General features: G+C 29.2%; 2 protein-coding genes across 2 annotated transcripts in view; both read left to right on the top strand.

Annotated features, from left to right (window-relative positions):
• Positions 1 to 3,829, top strand: part of LOC129966323 (uncharacterized) — a gene marked incomplete at its 5' end in the record, with an annotated part of 80,934 nt that extends 77,105 nt beyond the window's left edge. Inside the window, one exon of the mRNA XM_056080743.1 lies at positions 3,568 to 3,829. Coding sequence (XP_055936718.1) covers positions 3,568 to 3,776 — 209 coding nt within the window. The remainder of the gene's footprint in view (positions 1 to 3,567) is intronic.
• Positions 3,830 to 11,804: 7,975 nt separating this feature from the next.
• On the top strand, positions 11,805 to 15,742 carry LOC129966322 (cuticle protein 10.9-like). Its single transcript, XM_056080742.1, has 4 exons — positions 11,805 to 11,819; positions 13,158 to 13,256; positions 14,287 to 14,551; positions 15,690 to 15,742. The coding sequence occupies exons 1-4, from the start codon at positions 11,805 to 11,807 to the stop codon at positions 15,740 to 15,742; spliced, it is 432 nt and encodes a 143-aa protein (XP_055936717.1).
• The last annotated feature ends 381 nt before the right edge of the window (positions 15,743 to 16,123 follow it).

Below are 16,123 nucleotides of genomic sequence, written 5' to 3'. Positions count from 1 at the left end.
ATTAAATGGAACAATAAAAGCGGTTTGAATTTTATTGTTGCAATGAAATCTATTAATGAAAATTATCCCAAAAAAATGATTTTTTTAATGACTAGTCAAAGTTTAAAAAACAATTGCACATAAAAAGGTGATTTCTGTGAATTTTAAAACGGTTTGAAATTAATTTTTGTACAATAATATTTCCGAAAATTATCGCGAAAAAAACCCAAATCCCTCTAAATTTTTAATTAATTAAAATTACAAATAAACTATTCCGAGGTTCACATTCTCATCTTCCAAAATGTGTTTGTTCCAAATTTAGTAGAGCTAGGTCAAATGGTCTGTAGAGCGCTCACTGATCATAACACGTATATTTTGTTTTATATTAGAAGACATTCCATAAGTTTTCACGAATTTTATTCAGATATCTCATTAAATGCTATTTTTAAATGTTTTTTTATAAAAGCAGTGTTTTAATATCATGAATGCAGTATTTTAATATATACATTGTTCTATATTTCAAAGTATTCTTTTAAAGTATTATTGTCTTCTTTCTTCCATTCCATTTTTACGCTTTTTATTGTATGTGTATACCAAATTTCATACATGGAAAATCATTCTCGTTCAGTAAGACAACTGTGTAAATACAAATTATAATCAGAGTAAAGCCTTTTCAAGGACTTATACCTTCTTATATTAAAAATTAATGATGAGTATCATTATTTTTCTAACTTTCTTGGAATTTTCAGCTCGAAAGATTTTCGAATTCTTTATTATTGAAATAGCAAAATAGAATCTAAAAATATAATTACCCAAATGGCTTTTTTTCATTTGATAAACAATTATATCGAACATTATCTTTTTTTTTTTTAACCCTAATAGCCAAAATAAGGCTAAGAATGGCAAATCAAGAGTAATCGAGAGTTAGTTTACACCCATTAGTACATTTGCAGTTGAACTTGAGTATATGAAGAGTTCGCAACCTTATATATTGGAGCTAATTCAGATTGCTTTCTAGAGCTCTTAAGTAATTTTTGACCAACCAAAAATACTACTTTCCCCTTAATCTTTGAGTCCTTGATCCTTAATTCATAGCTATAAATACTAAAAACATGGTATTAGGACCTCACTCTTTAAAGGCCTGAAATATTCTGGGATTTAAATGTAGCTTCTTCGTCTCACTATCTTTTGCTGCCAGTATTTCCTAGTTCTCTAAATTTCTTTACATGCACTTAGACTGTAGAAGTCTGAAAAAAAAATCTTTAAGGCAAAATTAAACTAAATTCGAGATTCACTTTGTGCAGTCAAATAATAGTCATTGTTTTGAGAAAATGCCTCCCAAAGAATGAGCGTTAACCTAACCATGACTCAACTGTTACAGCACTGATTAATAACACCACCATCTTCTAAATTTTTTTATGTTTTAAGATTATCTATTTCACTATTAATTTATTGCCAAGCAATAAATAATTATAGGTTTATCCACAATCTAAATGTATGTTGTTCATATTCGTCCTCATGCTTTTCATTCTTTTAGACTGTAATTACTGCACTAGCCTTGCTACAATATGCATCAGCTAGAGGTACCGGCGGTCTTGGAGGTGGATATGGAGGAGGTGATGGCGGATATGGAGGAGGTGATGGCGGATATGGAGGAGGCCCTGGTGGAGGATATGGAGGAGTTGGCGGAGGCCTTGGCGGTGAATATGGACGAGTTAGTGGAGGTCTTGGCGGTGGATTTGGAGGTCTTGACAGCGGACTTGGAGGACTTGGCAGTGGTTACGGAGGAGGAATTGGAGGAGGTTTTGGAGGTGGATATGGAGGAGGATACGGTGGAGGAGCAGGCGAAATCGTATGTTTATTTCCTTGGTTTCTTTTTGTTCGAAATTGTAGAAATAATCTTGTGTATCTAAATAATTCTGTTAATATGACTTTTAATGATTTTTGCCATTCAGAATGAACCCAGGCCTTATTCCACAAGCTTCCAGGCTCCCGATGGAGAAGGTGGTATGTCTTTCAGAACCGAGCAGAGTGATGGCAGCGGCAACGTGAAAGGAAGTTACGGTTACAAAGACGCTCAAGGTTTGTACCGACTCGTTGAGTATTCCGCTGGACGAGATGGTTACACTGCAGCCGTCAACACCAACGAACCCGGAGTCGATGGAAAGGAAAATCCCGCTGACGTCATCATGAATGTTGATAAAACTCCAGCAGGAATCCAGGAACGATACACACGACCTGCAGGATCTGGATCTGGTAGACGAGGTGAGGCTCTTTATTGTTTCTATCATAGGTACTGAAATTGATCACAATAAGTTAAAATATCCATTTCTCGTTGAGTAAAAGTTGCCAGCATTCACAAAAAAAATTATATTTATCAGCTTTTAAAGATTTATTTTTCCCAGTTATAGTGCATTAATTGATTTTAGAATAAGATTTCTTGTCACAAAAGAAATTTTGTAGCTTATTAAACTAAGTTAATTTAAACAATTTTTATGAAAAAAATATGATATCCATCTTCTAAAGTTACCCAAATGGCAAATCCTTTTAAAATCTGCTTTACTTTTATATATAATAAGCGAGAAACATATGACACATATTTCATTGTACTTTTAAATTTCATTTTGATATAGCAGTCAGTTGATAATAAAAGTACGAGATAATTTTCTTTTATACGCAGAGCTAATCAGAACATTTTTTCAGGAATTTTCATGAATGCCAGGAATAGAAAATGTAACGTAAAGTAGCTAGGAGTGTCTATGTGATTGTGAAACAAAAGACTGTTGCTCTGAATATTTTACAGGAAATGCCTTCGATTAATGATTTTCCTAACTTGACGTTTCTTAATGATAATGCTAGATTTTCAAAAGGCAGTATGTGCATTAAACATAACAGATTCTCATGAGTTCTCTCAGATTTTGAAAAACCCTTGAGAAAAAAGACCACATGCAAATGTTGTATGTTATCCCTTTGTATACCTTGCTATAAACCATGCTGCGAGAGTAAGCATGGTTCACCCCATGACCTAAAGTTGTGGAAAATAGTTTACTTAGTATATACCAGTGACACCAAAAAATTGGTAGAAAAGCTTGATGAACATTCTGAGACAGTGATCTCAAAGTTTCTTTCTGATAGGTCATTATTAGCACAAGATATTTTTCGATGTCTCCATGATGTTGTTCGATATTCTGAATGATATATAATATTCGATATTCTGATATTCAATATCGTGATAATATTGTAACAAAGCTGCTCGGCATTTTGTACTAATAGGGGAGTTTATCGTAATATGGTGACTTCAAGCATCGAGAGTCCAATTCTTTTCACTACTTCATTATAGTGATCGCAAAATTATTCTTGATCTCATGTTCTTATTAAAAAAGGATTATCTGTGTCAGTCTATATTCCATGATAATTATTGAAAGGTTTTTCTCAACCCCTCCCCACCCCCTCCTTAATAACATTAATTAGAACTCCCAAGACTTTTATTATTCATAAAATAGAGTAGCTAAGGTAAGCATATGAAATTTTCTGATGCTTACATTCACCATTTCTAAATGAAATTGATTCAGTAACTTTTTATTCCAGGTGGTTATGGAGCAGGGTCTGCTGGAGGATACGGAGGTGGCTCAGCTGGATATGGAGGTGGTGCAGGTGGATATGGAGCTGGAGGTTATGGAGGAGCTGGTGGCTTTGGAGGCATGGGAGGATTTGGTGGTGGAATCAGTGGAGGTTTTTCATCTGGATCCTACTCCCGAGGAGGAATGGGTGTTCGAAGTGGAAAAAGTGGTTATTAATCATCATCAAAACTTTCTTACGTGAAATTTGATCTGTGATTTTTGGATGGGAAGTCGTGTTTGCACATATGGGCGTTGTTCTACAACCTTCAATTATGGGTGCATTCTCTTTTCGATCACTGCCAATTGTTAATTAACTTCGGGCTTCTGTTATGGTGAAGGTACGATAGAAGAAGCAGTTTGCTTGAAATGTTTAAGAAGGTGCTGTAGTCTCCTTGTTCTTTTATAAATTGTTTCATGAGACAACAGTATGGATATAATCATCAGAAATCAAGGAGAGTTTAGAAAGAAGGTTCCACGCTCTTGAAATAGCATAAGTTCGTAATTTATACCTCACATCTTAATTATTTATGGTTTCTTTTTCCCTCTATTTAAAAATGGATTAAAGAGAATCATAAAAATTTTATAAAAAGTGAATTTATAAGTTTTAAATAAGTTTTTTTAATGTTCTAGTAATAATTAAAAGCTTTCTCACTAATTTTAGTTTAATCCATTTTTGAATAGATTGAACTGCTCAATCTAAATAATTGTATCATTCTTTGAACCTGGTTCTTTTAGACTTCTTATATTTTTGTCATGTTTAGTAAATTCTTGCCTGTTGCATATTATTTTGTTGCGCTTTCTGATGGATGTCATTTTGTTTATTCTGTAATAAATCTCTATAACTAAATAATACAGTTTTTGATTATTTTTACAAAATTACTTATTGATGTTCTTTGAACATTTTACTCATCCGCCTTTTTTTAATACTTAATGCATATAACATATAAGATTCTTGATTTATTTTAATGTAAGGATGTCATATACTTAAATATTCTTTACATGTTTAGATATTGATTTTAAAATCCAAATAAAAATGTACAGATTTCAAGCATTTTAAAAGAAAAATCAAATAACATTCCAATTTAAAAGTTTATTAGTATATACTATTGTTATTTTTAAAATAAATTATAATTATTTTGGAATTATTTTTTAAAAATTCCCTAAAGACAAATCAACAAATTTGAAATAAATTTGATAATCAATTTAAATTATTATTGATTAAAACAATTTTAATAAAGTAAATAAATTTTAAAAAGAAGGTCACAATGTTTAAAGGATTAGAATAATTTTTTTTATGTTTTATATGTATAGGTGTTCTAAAAACTAATTAAAAAAATATTTAAATACATTAACAGCTTACTATCTGATAAGCAATTTGATAAAAATTATACACAATGTTTTATATTTACACTAATGAATTAAGAAAAAAAGACTGATAAGTAGAAAATAATTAAAATTAAATATTTTTCGTGCATTAAAAGAAGTGAGTTTTGTTTTGCACATTTTTCGTTATAAATAAATCAACAATATATTTCAACTAAGCCGTTTGAGCGGTTTATTTTACAAATACAGTACCTAAATCTTTCAAAGATTAATCAAAATTCTATTTATAGTAAAACGAATTTTAACTTATGCATTTATAACATAATAAAATCGGGAAGTATTAATACTTTTAAACAAAGGAGAACAATTATTGGGCGAAAGGTGTTTTTTTTTTTTGTTTTTTTTTTTTGCAATATTGTATTGAGTTTGAATATCCATTTCAAAACCAAATAACCTGTTCTCTCTCCAACACACAAGATATATCTGCTTTTGGTTATAATTTCCAAAGCCCAAATTTATGAAAATTTATTAAGTAAATTAAAACAAAAGGCATTTCTTTCTTCTACTTTTTGGCGTACTATATTTTAAAATGTATTTATTTGAAACATCAGAAAAAAAAATTTAGAAATCATATTATACTTTTCTGTCAATTTTCATAAAAATTCCTTTTTTTTTATTAAATAGTATATAATGAGTCAAAGATAAAGTTTTAAATAGAAATACTTGCTTACAAATTTCGCAGTTCGAAGATATTAAAATAAAATCCTTGCATTATCGAATTTTTGAAAGCAGAGGCATTTTTTTGTATACCAGATACAGTTTTCCACAGATTCCCATGTATTTTATGAACCTATTTTAGATACATTATAACCATATATTTTTCAAAGGACCAGAGGTACAGTGGTATAAATGGAAAGAAAGTGTGAATTCTAGAAACCACTTCCTTATGTAAAAATGATCATCAAAAGAGCGGTAAAGTTTCACAAATGCAAATTTATATTTCTATATTATTAATTATATTATGAAGTATTTCGCTCCCTAGTATCTGTCTATATATTTAAAATAATATGAGAAAAAAAACCCAAAGAATCATTTCTCCTCCCAATCCAAATACTGGTCCATTTTCGGCAATCTATATTGTATATGAAAGTTTATGACTTCTATATATATCATTAATTCTTACATATTCAGGGTGGTTATAATTAAACTTCTCCTATAAACAGCACCATACAACGCGAACGGGTGAACGGATTTCAAGGAAATTCGGTATATAGACTATACACAAGATGCGCACATGTAATTTCAAAAGATAAAAAATTTTGTTGCCCAAATGTCCATCAGAGGGCGCCTTTTCTGGAAAAACATTAATTTTAACACAATAAACGAGCAAAACGAAATACAGAAACAATAGTAACATTTATTGACTAGTTTCTGATCACCTTGTCATCGAATCACATTAAGTAAAGGCAAGGAAAAAATAATAGTACGCTGTTTGTGAAAAGGGAAAAAAAATAATAACAGTTCAGTTTGCAGAAACAAGAACAGATGAAGACGAAATTGCACAAGAGAAGCAGTTGTTAATCGTGTCCAGGATGATGTAGGAAAAGGTGCTCCATGTGACCACTCTCATTCACCTGCAAAATTTCAAAAGTCGATGCACAGGGTGTTCAACTGCAGATCGTAACCAATCAATTGTGATGTTTCGCACATGAAGCGTTATGGAGTTTTTAAGCCATTGAACGTCGCAACAAGATACCGTCATCATTACAGCCGGAAACATCGACATAAAACAAAATAATGACTGTAAACGTTTCTTACCTTAACCCGTTTTGCATAAAACTTCCTCTGCTTCGCATGCATAAAAATCTCGCTTTTTTTCTTTTCTTTTTTTCTAGAACTGGCAACTTTTTCCGATTTTACATTTTATTACTCATAATTCTTGTGCTGGGTTGTTAATATTGCTTATGTATTCCGTTTTGGTCGTTTATTATGTTAAATTTAATGTTCTTCCTGAAAAGGCACCCTCTGGTGGATATTCTTGAACTATAATTTCTTTTTCGAAATTCCGTGAAAAAGGTATTCCGCTAAAAATTCAATCGTGTGTTTAGTCTATATACCGAATTTCGTTGCAATTCGTTCACCCGTTTGCGTTGTATAATGCTGTTTATGGGGAAAGTTTATTTTATAACCACCCTGTATATCACATATAAATATAATAGAAGTGATAGGAATGATATAAATTCCTATATATATATATATCATTAAGCCAAACCATTTTCCATTTACGATAGAAATCGGAGAACTTTAATTTAATGTAAATTCTCCAAAGCAGGAAAAGCCATAACAGAGTTCCCTAGCCAAAACCATTACACCGATATCGCACATTATATTATATACAACAACTCATGGTTCTGCATATATCATCAATAACTACATATCTTCTTCACCCCCCCCCCTTTTTTTAAGATATATTACAAAATGAAACCTTAATTTATCACCAAGCCTCAGCAAATGAACTAATTTCGCCATTTTAGACGCAAATTAATTTCGTCGTTTTCTGTGCACCCCAGGTAGCATTCAACATGTTGCAATACTCCACCTAATAGTGTGCGATGTATTACATTATTCATTATTGAAACATACTAAGCAGTATTGCGAATATTGTTTAATACATACTATATTGAACTATATGCGTGCTTTTGGCGATAACTAGCCATCAGAATACTCTATTGTGCTCATATTAAAAGAAATCTTATGACAGCAGATGAAAGCAATACTTTAAATTATATTAATATTTAACATAGAGCATTTTGATTGGTTACTAAAATCCTGATATTTCCATCACCGAAACTTTAGGATTTTGATATATTGTGAACATAGTAAATTTAAGAAGTGCCAACAAAGAATACTATGAACGACAAACAGCAAACCGTTGGAGGGGGGACATAAAATTTGAGAAATACTGTAAACGATCGAGTGAATTTTTCCATTATCTTAAATCATTATTATCATTAAAAATCCTGCATTGTTTTAAATTTTTCGTTTATATGAGATATTCCTATCATTTCATATCATTGATGTATTCTTAATTTTGAAGTTAAAAGCGTTTAAATTTTAGTAATAAAAAACACATATTTCTTCGATCTATTATCCATTTGTTTGTGATTGTAGAATTCTTTGCTCTCTTTATTTTTCTATCACTAATTTATTTTATTTTCCATTTCTTTTTCTCACTTTGTTCTAAAAATGATTTCATTTCCTTGAGAATTACCTTTTTCTTCAACACGATTTTCAAGATATTTTTATAGAAACCATTTAATTTGGAATTTATTAAACCAATATACTGATTTTTTTATGTCCGCTTGAACAAAAAAATACATGGGATCTAATGCCGTTAATAAAATTGATATTTTAAGAATGTATTAGTGAACATTTCATCGATAATTAATTTGTATAGGCTGAAAAAAATCTGAAATGAAATAGCCTTTATTTGCAATTAAGAAACCGAAACCGAAATAAAATGAATATCTCAATAATCAATCTTAGTTGGCAATGGTTTAGTAATGTTTTTTAATTTATGAACTAATGTTGTGCTGCCATCTAAAGTCAAATAAAGGAAATAAAGAATTAAGGTTAAAATGTTTTTAAATATTTTCTTTTTCTTCAAAATAATTTTAAGCACAAAATTCTTATTATTTAAAATAATATATTTTATTTAGCTTCTGACTTATTTCGCACCAAAGGCCTTTATAATCCAGCTTCTATTTTTACATTTTAACTTTTGTCAAATAGTGCAAGTGTGATGTATTACAAATAAATATGTGCTGCCATCTGTAGTTTAAACGAAGAATATGTCTACGGAGTAATATTTTTATTTAGAAAGAAAGTATACCACCAATATACAACTAATCAAAATAAAAAATATATAACGAAATAAAAGTACGGGATATTTAAGTATAAATAGTAAATGAAAACAAAATATGTATTATATTTTATTTGTAGAATCAAGAATAAAAGCAATTTCATCATTTTGCTTCTATTCTTGAGAATAACAAATTTAAAAAATATATATATAACTTGCATAATTATTTTGTTTTATCCTACGTGGTGGATGAAAGTCAAATTCTTTTGGTATTCTTAGAAATAGGATACTTTTATGTATATTAATTCAATAATATTTTGCCTATTACATTATTTAAAAGTTATTTTCAACAATATTTTTTTCTATATCGTTTATATAGAGCTCTCAACTTTTATGTATTAAAAGTATTACTTCTAGTTATTTCTGGCAGTAAAAAAAAACCTCTAGACATATTTGATTGTTAAATGAAAATTAAAGCTTCTTAATACTCCTGCATGTGAAAGAAAAAACAGAAATTTCTAATGACGTCTTGATTTTATATTATAAGTCGAATGTCTTCAGGTCGAAATTCTTTACATGCATGATATTTCAAAAGTAACGCGTACGTCTATGCAAATGTTGACCAACTCTTTTACTGAAAAATTTAATTTACGCAATTATGCTGAAATGTGTAAACTAGCAAAATTTCCTACTTAAGCAGAAAATAAACAATAATATAAAAAAGAAAAAATTTGTTTAGATTACTTCTTTATAATTATTTCATTATTTAAAATCTTATTTTTTCATTGTATATTAGTTTTAAAAATCAGCTCTAACATGAGTAATTTTTCATGTTTAATTTTGGTGAGTGGTAGTGGTATGAGTAATTTTTAAAATGCAATATATCTTTTGATTTACTTATTTATTACAATATCTTTTTCAAAAGGCACTGTTTCAAGAAAGAGAAAAATTGCAAAATATATAAATTGTATATGAACTTGAAAAGTATATAATTTTGAATTCTACCCGAATTCATTCTTATACCATCCACTTCTAAAAACTTCTTTATAGTGCTAGAGGTTTTTGATAGAGCGTCGGCAACTCTGAACTTACATTCATCCTTTCTTTTAGATTTCCATTCTTATTCCCCAACGGAAGAGCTAGTAATAGGGCAAAGGGAATTAGAGGTCTTCAAGGTTTTGGATTAACGAATAAAATGAAAGGGGCGGATAATGGCATAAAACAACTAGACATCGAAATCTTTTGTATTTGTTCTTTTATAAAGGCAAAAAAAAAGATAAAACAGAATAAAAGTAGCTCTTAATTATTATTTTTTTTTTAGTTTTTAAAATTTACAACGCTTTCAATTTGACCCGAATTCATAAATATTTATTTAAAACTATAATATTTAAATCCAAGGGGGGAAAAACACATAATACTATTGCATGTGGTTTTATTTCATTTACTACTCATATACATTCAAAATAAAATTAAAATTCGAATTTTTAATTTCAGTTTATACCTTATATTTTATAAAACTTCAAACCGTGTAAATAGAGAGTTACTTGCTCTCTAACTAAAATTGCAAGACATGATAATATTCTAGAAAATCTCTTTAGGAAAAAAATGCAAAACACAACAATATTCTAGGAAATACTTTTGCATAAAAATTTACACTCTTAATAATATTCAAGAAAAAAAATTTGCAAAGCTATATTCTAAAGGTCCTTTAAAAAAATAACAAAACTAAAAAGTATTATAAATAACCCTTTTAAACAAAAATTTCGAAACATAATAGTTTTTTACAAAGTCTCTTTAACAGAAAATATAAAACACAACAATATTGTAGTAAATATTTTGATATGAAAATTTAAAACCTTAATAACCAAGAAAAATTCGTTAGGAAAAAAAATTACAAAGTTGTATTCTAAAAGTCATTTAAAAAAATGACAAAACATAAAAGTATTATCAACAGCCATTTTGAACAAAAATTTCCAAAACTTAATAATATTGTAGAAAATCTCTTTAGAAAAAAATGCAAAAACACAACAATATTCTAGGAAATATTTTTGCATAAAATTTTAAAATCTTGACAATATTTAAAAAAATTCGTTAGAAAAAATTGCGAAGTTATATTCTAGAAGAGCTTTTAAAAAATTGCAAAACATAAGAGTATTATAAATATCTCCTTTGAATAAAAGTTTTAAACATAATAATATTCATAAACAGTTCTAAAATATTTTGCACACTTCAAAACAAATAGACATACTTTTCTTTATACTTTCATACTTTTTGCTTTCATACTTTTTGCTTTCATACTTTTACTTTCATACTTTTCTTTAAAAATGTCTTTCTTAAGATGTTATATTATTTCTTTTAAGGACTTATAAAATATTAAACGAGTTTTTGCAATGCTAAAGCTATGTGTAAAATTATAAATGAAATGCTCAATGCTCAACATTTCGTGAAAAACTGCATCTTCTCTATTTCCAAAGAACTTTTCTGATGTGAAAAATTCTGATGTGAAATTCTTCCTTCACTTTTTTCATAAATTTCTTTTGTGAAAGTTGAATAATCCAGACATATGAGAATGGGGTATATAGAACTAGATTCCTACCGGTGTCCTATCCACGTTCCATTTTTTTGTTTATGTCATGGGAAAAACATGTCACATTTGAATCTGATTCTCAATCTTAATGACAGAGTGCGAGAAAGGGAAATGCAAAGGGTCGAAGGCGAAATTGAAGACCGGCGTCCATCATTTCTACTTTTATACAATGAAAATGAAAGGGAAAACCTAGTATTAAAATTAAGATAATTTAATGGAATTTTCAGAAACCCCATTCAGTTTCCAGCTTCGAAATCATTCAAATTTTTCAAATTCTTTCTATACTATATCACAATTTTTCCACGCCTATATATATGCGATGAAATTTGAAGAGGCATCAGAATCGAGTCCACCAGAGCAGAGTCGGTCCATTGTGAAATAATATTTTTCCATTTCTTCAGGAAATAAATCGTATTCAGAATAAATTCAAGTCATGCATTTCTGGAAGGTAAGAAGCATTTTTACTTTATTGTGGATAGTAAGTTTATAAAATGAGTTACTTTTATGATGCATAATATGTTAAATGATCGTAGGCTATGAGTCTCTTAATAAATCAGTGGAAGTATCGTCTATAGTTAAAGTTAGTCTAATATTTTATAATTATTATTAGAAATTTTCTAAATCTTAGTTTTATTATATTTTATTATTCCTTGCCTCTCTTCTCTGAATGAAACGTTTTCGTAAAAGTTATTGCATTGCATTTTTTATTAAATTCTTCTGCTGTATAGTTTATACATTTGAAGAGTATTATGTAGAGGTAAACAATCCTCAAATACATAATGGATATGTATTTTTTAAAACAATTTAGATTCGAATTTTTTTTTCTTAAAATAATATTTTTTTTAAAAAATTCATCATATAAGTATTAAATTTATATCAATAAAAGATATAAAATTTTGAATTTTAGGAAAAGAAGCGAATGAGCGCCAATAGTCTAATCAGGCACTGTTCAAAATACCTAAACTGCAGTTTGTCTTACAATTTAGCAAAGTAAAGCAGTACAGACCCAAATGATCAATTTTTACCTCTTTCTGAATCAATCGTCGCTTTTTTGAGGTTTAAAACTTCAAATAAACGAAAAAAATATGGCTCCTACAGCGATTATATTTACCTTCCCTTGGTTTGTTGTATAAATTGCACCCATTCCTAAAAAATTTGCTCTCAAGAGTTTGCTTACCTTTCCTTGATTTGTTGTTTAAATTGCACCCATTCCTAAAAATTTTGTTTTCTAGATTTTGTTTACCTTTCCTTTGTTTGTTATTTAAATTGGGCCTATTTGTAAAAAAAATTTGCTCTCTAGATACTTTCGATATTCGTTTTCCACAATGAATTTGGAGTTTTTGCTGTGTGATATTTCGGTTATTTCCCCTAGGTCAGTCACGCGAATATCAAACGTTCCTTATTGTGCAGAAATCATGTGTTCCGATTCAACAGCAACAGACATTTTGTGACAAGCCTGCATACTTATTTCACACAGAAAGGAAAAAAAATATATATATATAAAAGAAATGTTAATACGTTATCTCTAAACATTTTCCAAAGAAAATTAAAATCAATATAACAACTTAAGGGTACGAACTTCATGAAATTAGGTTAAATATGTTTGAACATCCATTAAAAATGAAGAATTTTTTCTACCCAATTTTTTTTTTAACTAAAGTATGAATATTTTTAAATAAATGCCCAGATTAAGATAAGAATTTCGTTTTTAACACGTTATTCATTTTTGCTCTTTCGCTGCTTCTTAAGTTACTTTTTCATTGTTTTTTAATTCTTTTTACCACAGGCATTTATTGGAGTTCTGGCATTGCTCACTTTCACCAGTGCTTATCCAATGGGAGGAGGAATGATGGCTGGTATGGGTGGTGACATGCATGGTGGAATGGTAAGTGCAACGAAAGCAATTGTATAAAGACGTTTTAAAAAAACTATATCTTAAAACAAAGGCCAGTAATTCTGAGACTTATCTCGACTTATTAATTATGTCTTGAAAAAGGATTACTAGTTAAATGCTTTAATCTCATTTGCTTCCCTGTTTAGGGACTTTTCTTTTTCCAATTTCCCATAATTCATTCTTTCCTAAAAATTTCACTTGTAAATGTGCGAAAAATTTGTAAATGTAAAATAACTACAGGGAAAATAACTAAACTGATGGATTGACAGTAAAAAAAATTGTAGAAAGCATTTTATAGAAAAAGTTAGCTAATTAAAAAATTTGGCCGGTTTTCTGCTTCATTGGTGCTATTTCTTTTCTACGAATGTTACTAATCTGATTTAACAGATTTATAACTAATAAGGGAAAATGAATGAAGTTGTAACAAGCACAATTTAACTTTTTAGATTATTTAAGGCAGTCGCTTTCATGAGTTTGTGATAAAGAACTTCGGAATAACATTAAATAATTTAATAAATGTAGAATAAATTAACAAAAGAAGTGAGTGAATAAAACTATGCAACATTTATTATTTAATAAATTAAAAAGAAAAAAATTTAATTATTTTCAATAGATGATTCTCTTTCCTTCGTTCTCTTAACCAAAATGTCTGCAGATAAATTAAAATAATATCTACAGAACGATTAAAAATTAAATGCACAATTGTTAAAAGGAATATAGAGTGGAATATAATGAAACGTGGAATATAAACAAATATTCTACACTATCATTCTTCTCGTTTCTTAAATACAAAGAATACAAATAAATAGTAAGAAAATAAAACCATGTCCCTGTAACAATACATGACATTGAAAAAGGAATGGCTTGTAAGCCTTTTAGCCATCAATAGGATCAGAGTGTAATATAAAAACGCAAACAGTTCTTTGATGTTTAAGATAGAAAATCAACGCACATTTTTCAAAAAATATTGATGGTTTCCAATCGATTTCTATTTAATAAATAATTTTCTTCCCCTTTACAGCACATGCCTCGACCTTATGGTTTTGGCTACAACGCGAGAGACATGTTCGGGAATTCACATTACAGAAACGAACAAGGTGATGGAAGTGGGACTGTCAGAGGAGCTTACGGGTATACGGATAATCAAGGCCTCTTCAGGATGGTCAACTATGTGGCTGGAGCAGGAGGATTCCAAGCCAATGTTCAGACGAATGAGCCCGGTACAAATCGCCACAGTCCAGCTCATGTGGTTATGGCCTCACAGCATCCACCACCAATGATCCAAAGTGAGTTAATATTTTTAAAAAATCATTATTCTTGAGAATTAGAAACAATTACCCGTCTTTCGAAGGAATAACTTTTTGAAAAATCATGGTTCTTGAAATCAGAAAACCGGCACCATTACTATGGCAGTGTAACTTTTTGGAAAAACTATATTTCTTGAAATGGAGAAACCAGCACCGTCATTCTGGCAGTGTAACATTTTGAAAAATCCTTATTCTTGAGAGTTAGAAATAGTCACCCGCCGGAATTGGAATAATACGGAATTCGACGGAATAACTTTTTGAAAAATCATAGTTCTCGAAATTGAAAAACCGGCACCGTCATTTTGGCAGTGTCACTTCTTGAAAAATCATTATTCTTGAGATTTATAAGCCATCAACGGTCACTTTGGCAGAGAAATATTTTTAAGCTATTATTCTTGAGAATGAAGGCTATTCCCCACTGTTACAGTTTCAAGCACATTTCACCTCTGCTTGTGAAATGTATTTCTTTATAAGTTTGTTATTACTTTTTTGGCAATAATTTTCTTGAATAATGAATTCCAGATTTCGTTTCTTCATTTATAATATTTAATTATTCTATTTAAAGCGTTATAGAGAATCCATAACAAATTAAACTTTTAAATGCTTATTAAATGTAAATTTAAACCCTAAGTTATGGTATAAAACTTACATATTTATTTATTTAACACTTGAAATAAGACATCTTATATCAATGGCGGAAGCAATAAAATTACTTGGAAATTTTTAACACTTAAATTAAAACATGCCACTAGAATGAGATGCGTAGATGTGACTTGCATAAAAAAGAAGAAGAAACAGAATATCCCTTTATATTACTGAGCCTTGAACCATTTTAATTTTTATGTCCTAGTTTCCACAACAGAGGGAGATATATATCATATTCGATAGACAAACAGTCATAAGTTCATTTTTTTTTTGAAATTGACTTTTAATTGCTAGTAAGTAATTCATAATTGCTTATAGCATTTTGAGAAAAATCTTTTCATTGATAAAATATTCGTTTCTTATCTAATTTAAATTTTCTAGAGTTTTAAAGTAACATATAAACTGATTCGATTGCCAGAATTTTGATGTTTTTTTTATCACTATGTTACATGTTAATTTTTTTTTCTTGCAGGTGTACATGGCATGGGAGGTATGGGTATGGGAGCAGGGAAAATGATGCACTAAAGGAAGTTGTCTTTATTTTCTGCTATGGAACTTCTACACAAATGAACTTTTCTTCAATGGACGCACATATACAAGAGTTAAATCTTTTGGACCTTTTTTTTTTATTTCAAGTTGATGACTATATATAGAATTTCAAGAATTTTAGTTGCATTGTCTTCATTTAAACCTCTTATCACGAGTGTAAATTTTATTTTTAACTATCTAATCACTTAAATAAATAAATAATTGAAATTAGGGATTCAAAATAATTCAGTAACATAATTCTTACTAGCCTCATAAAACATATTGCAGTAAGTAAGCAAAAATTTTATTTTATTCCTGAATAATTGTTTTTTTTTTGTGTGTGATTTTTTTAGAATAATTTTTATCACAACCTTTTAA

Source organism: Argiope bruennichi, chromosome 4 (genome assembly GCF_947563725.1).
Source record: "Argiope bruennichi chromosome 4, qqArgBrue1.1, whole genome shotgun sequence".
Classification (NCBI taxonomy): domain Eukaryota; kingdom Metazoa; phylum Arthropoda; class Arachnida; order Araneae; family Araneidae; genus Argiope; species Argiope bruennichi.
The sequence above is the reverse complement of the archived record's forward strand: the minus strand, read 5'-3'. Positions and strand labels throughout refer to the sequence as shown.

Excerpts from the sequence above, each read along its gene's own strand:
- LOC129966322 (XM_056080742.1), top strand. Across the intron at positions 13,257-14,286 it reads GTGACATGCATGGTGGAATG|CACATGCCTCGACCTTATGG; the intron begins GTAAGTGCAACG and ends TCCCCTTTACAG. Across the intron at positions 14,552-15,689 it reads TCCACCACCAATGATCCAAA|GTGTACATGGCATGGGAGGT; the intron begins GTGAGTTAATAT and ends TTTTTCTTGCAG.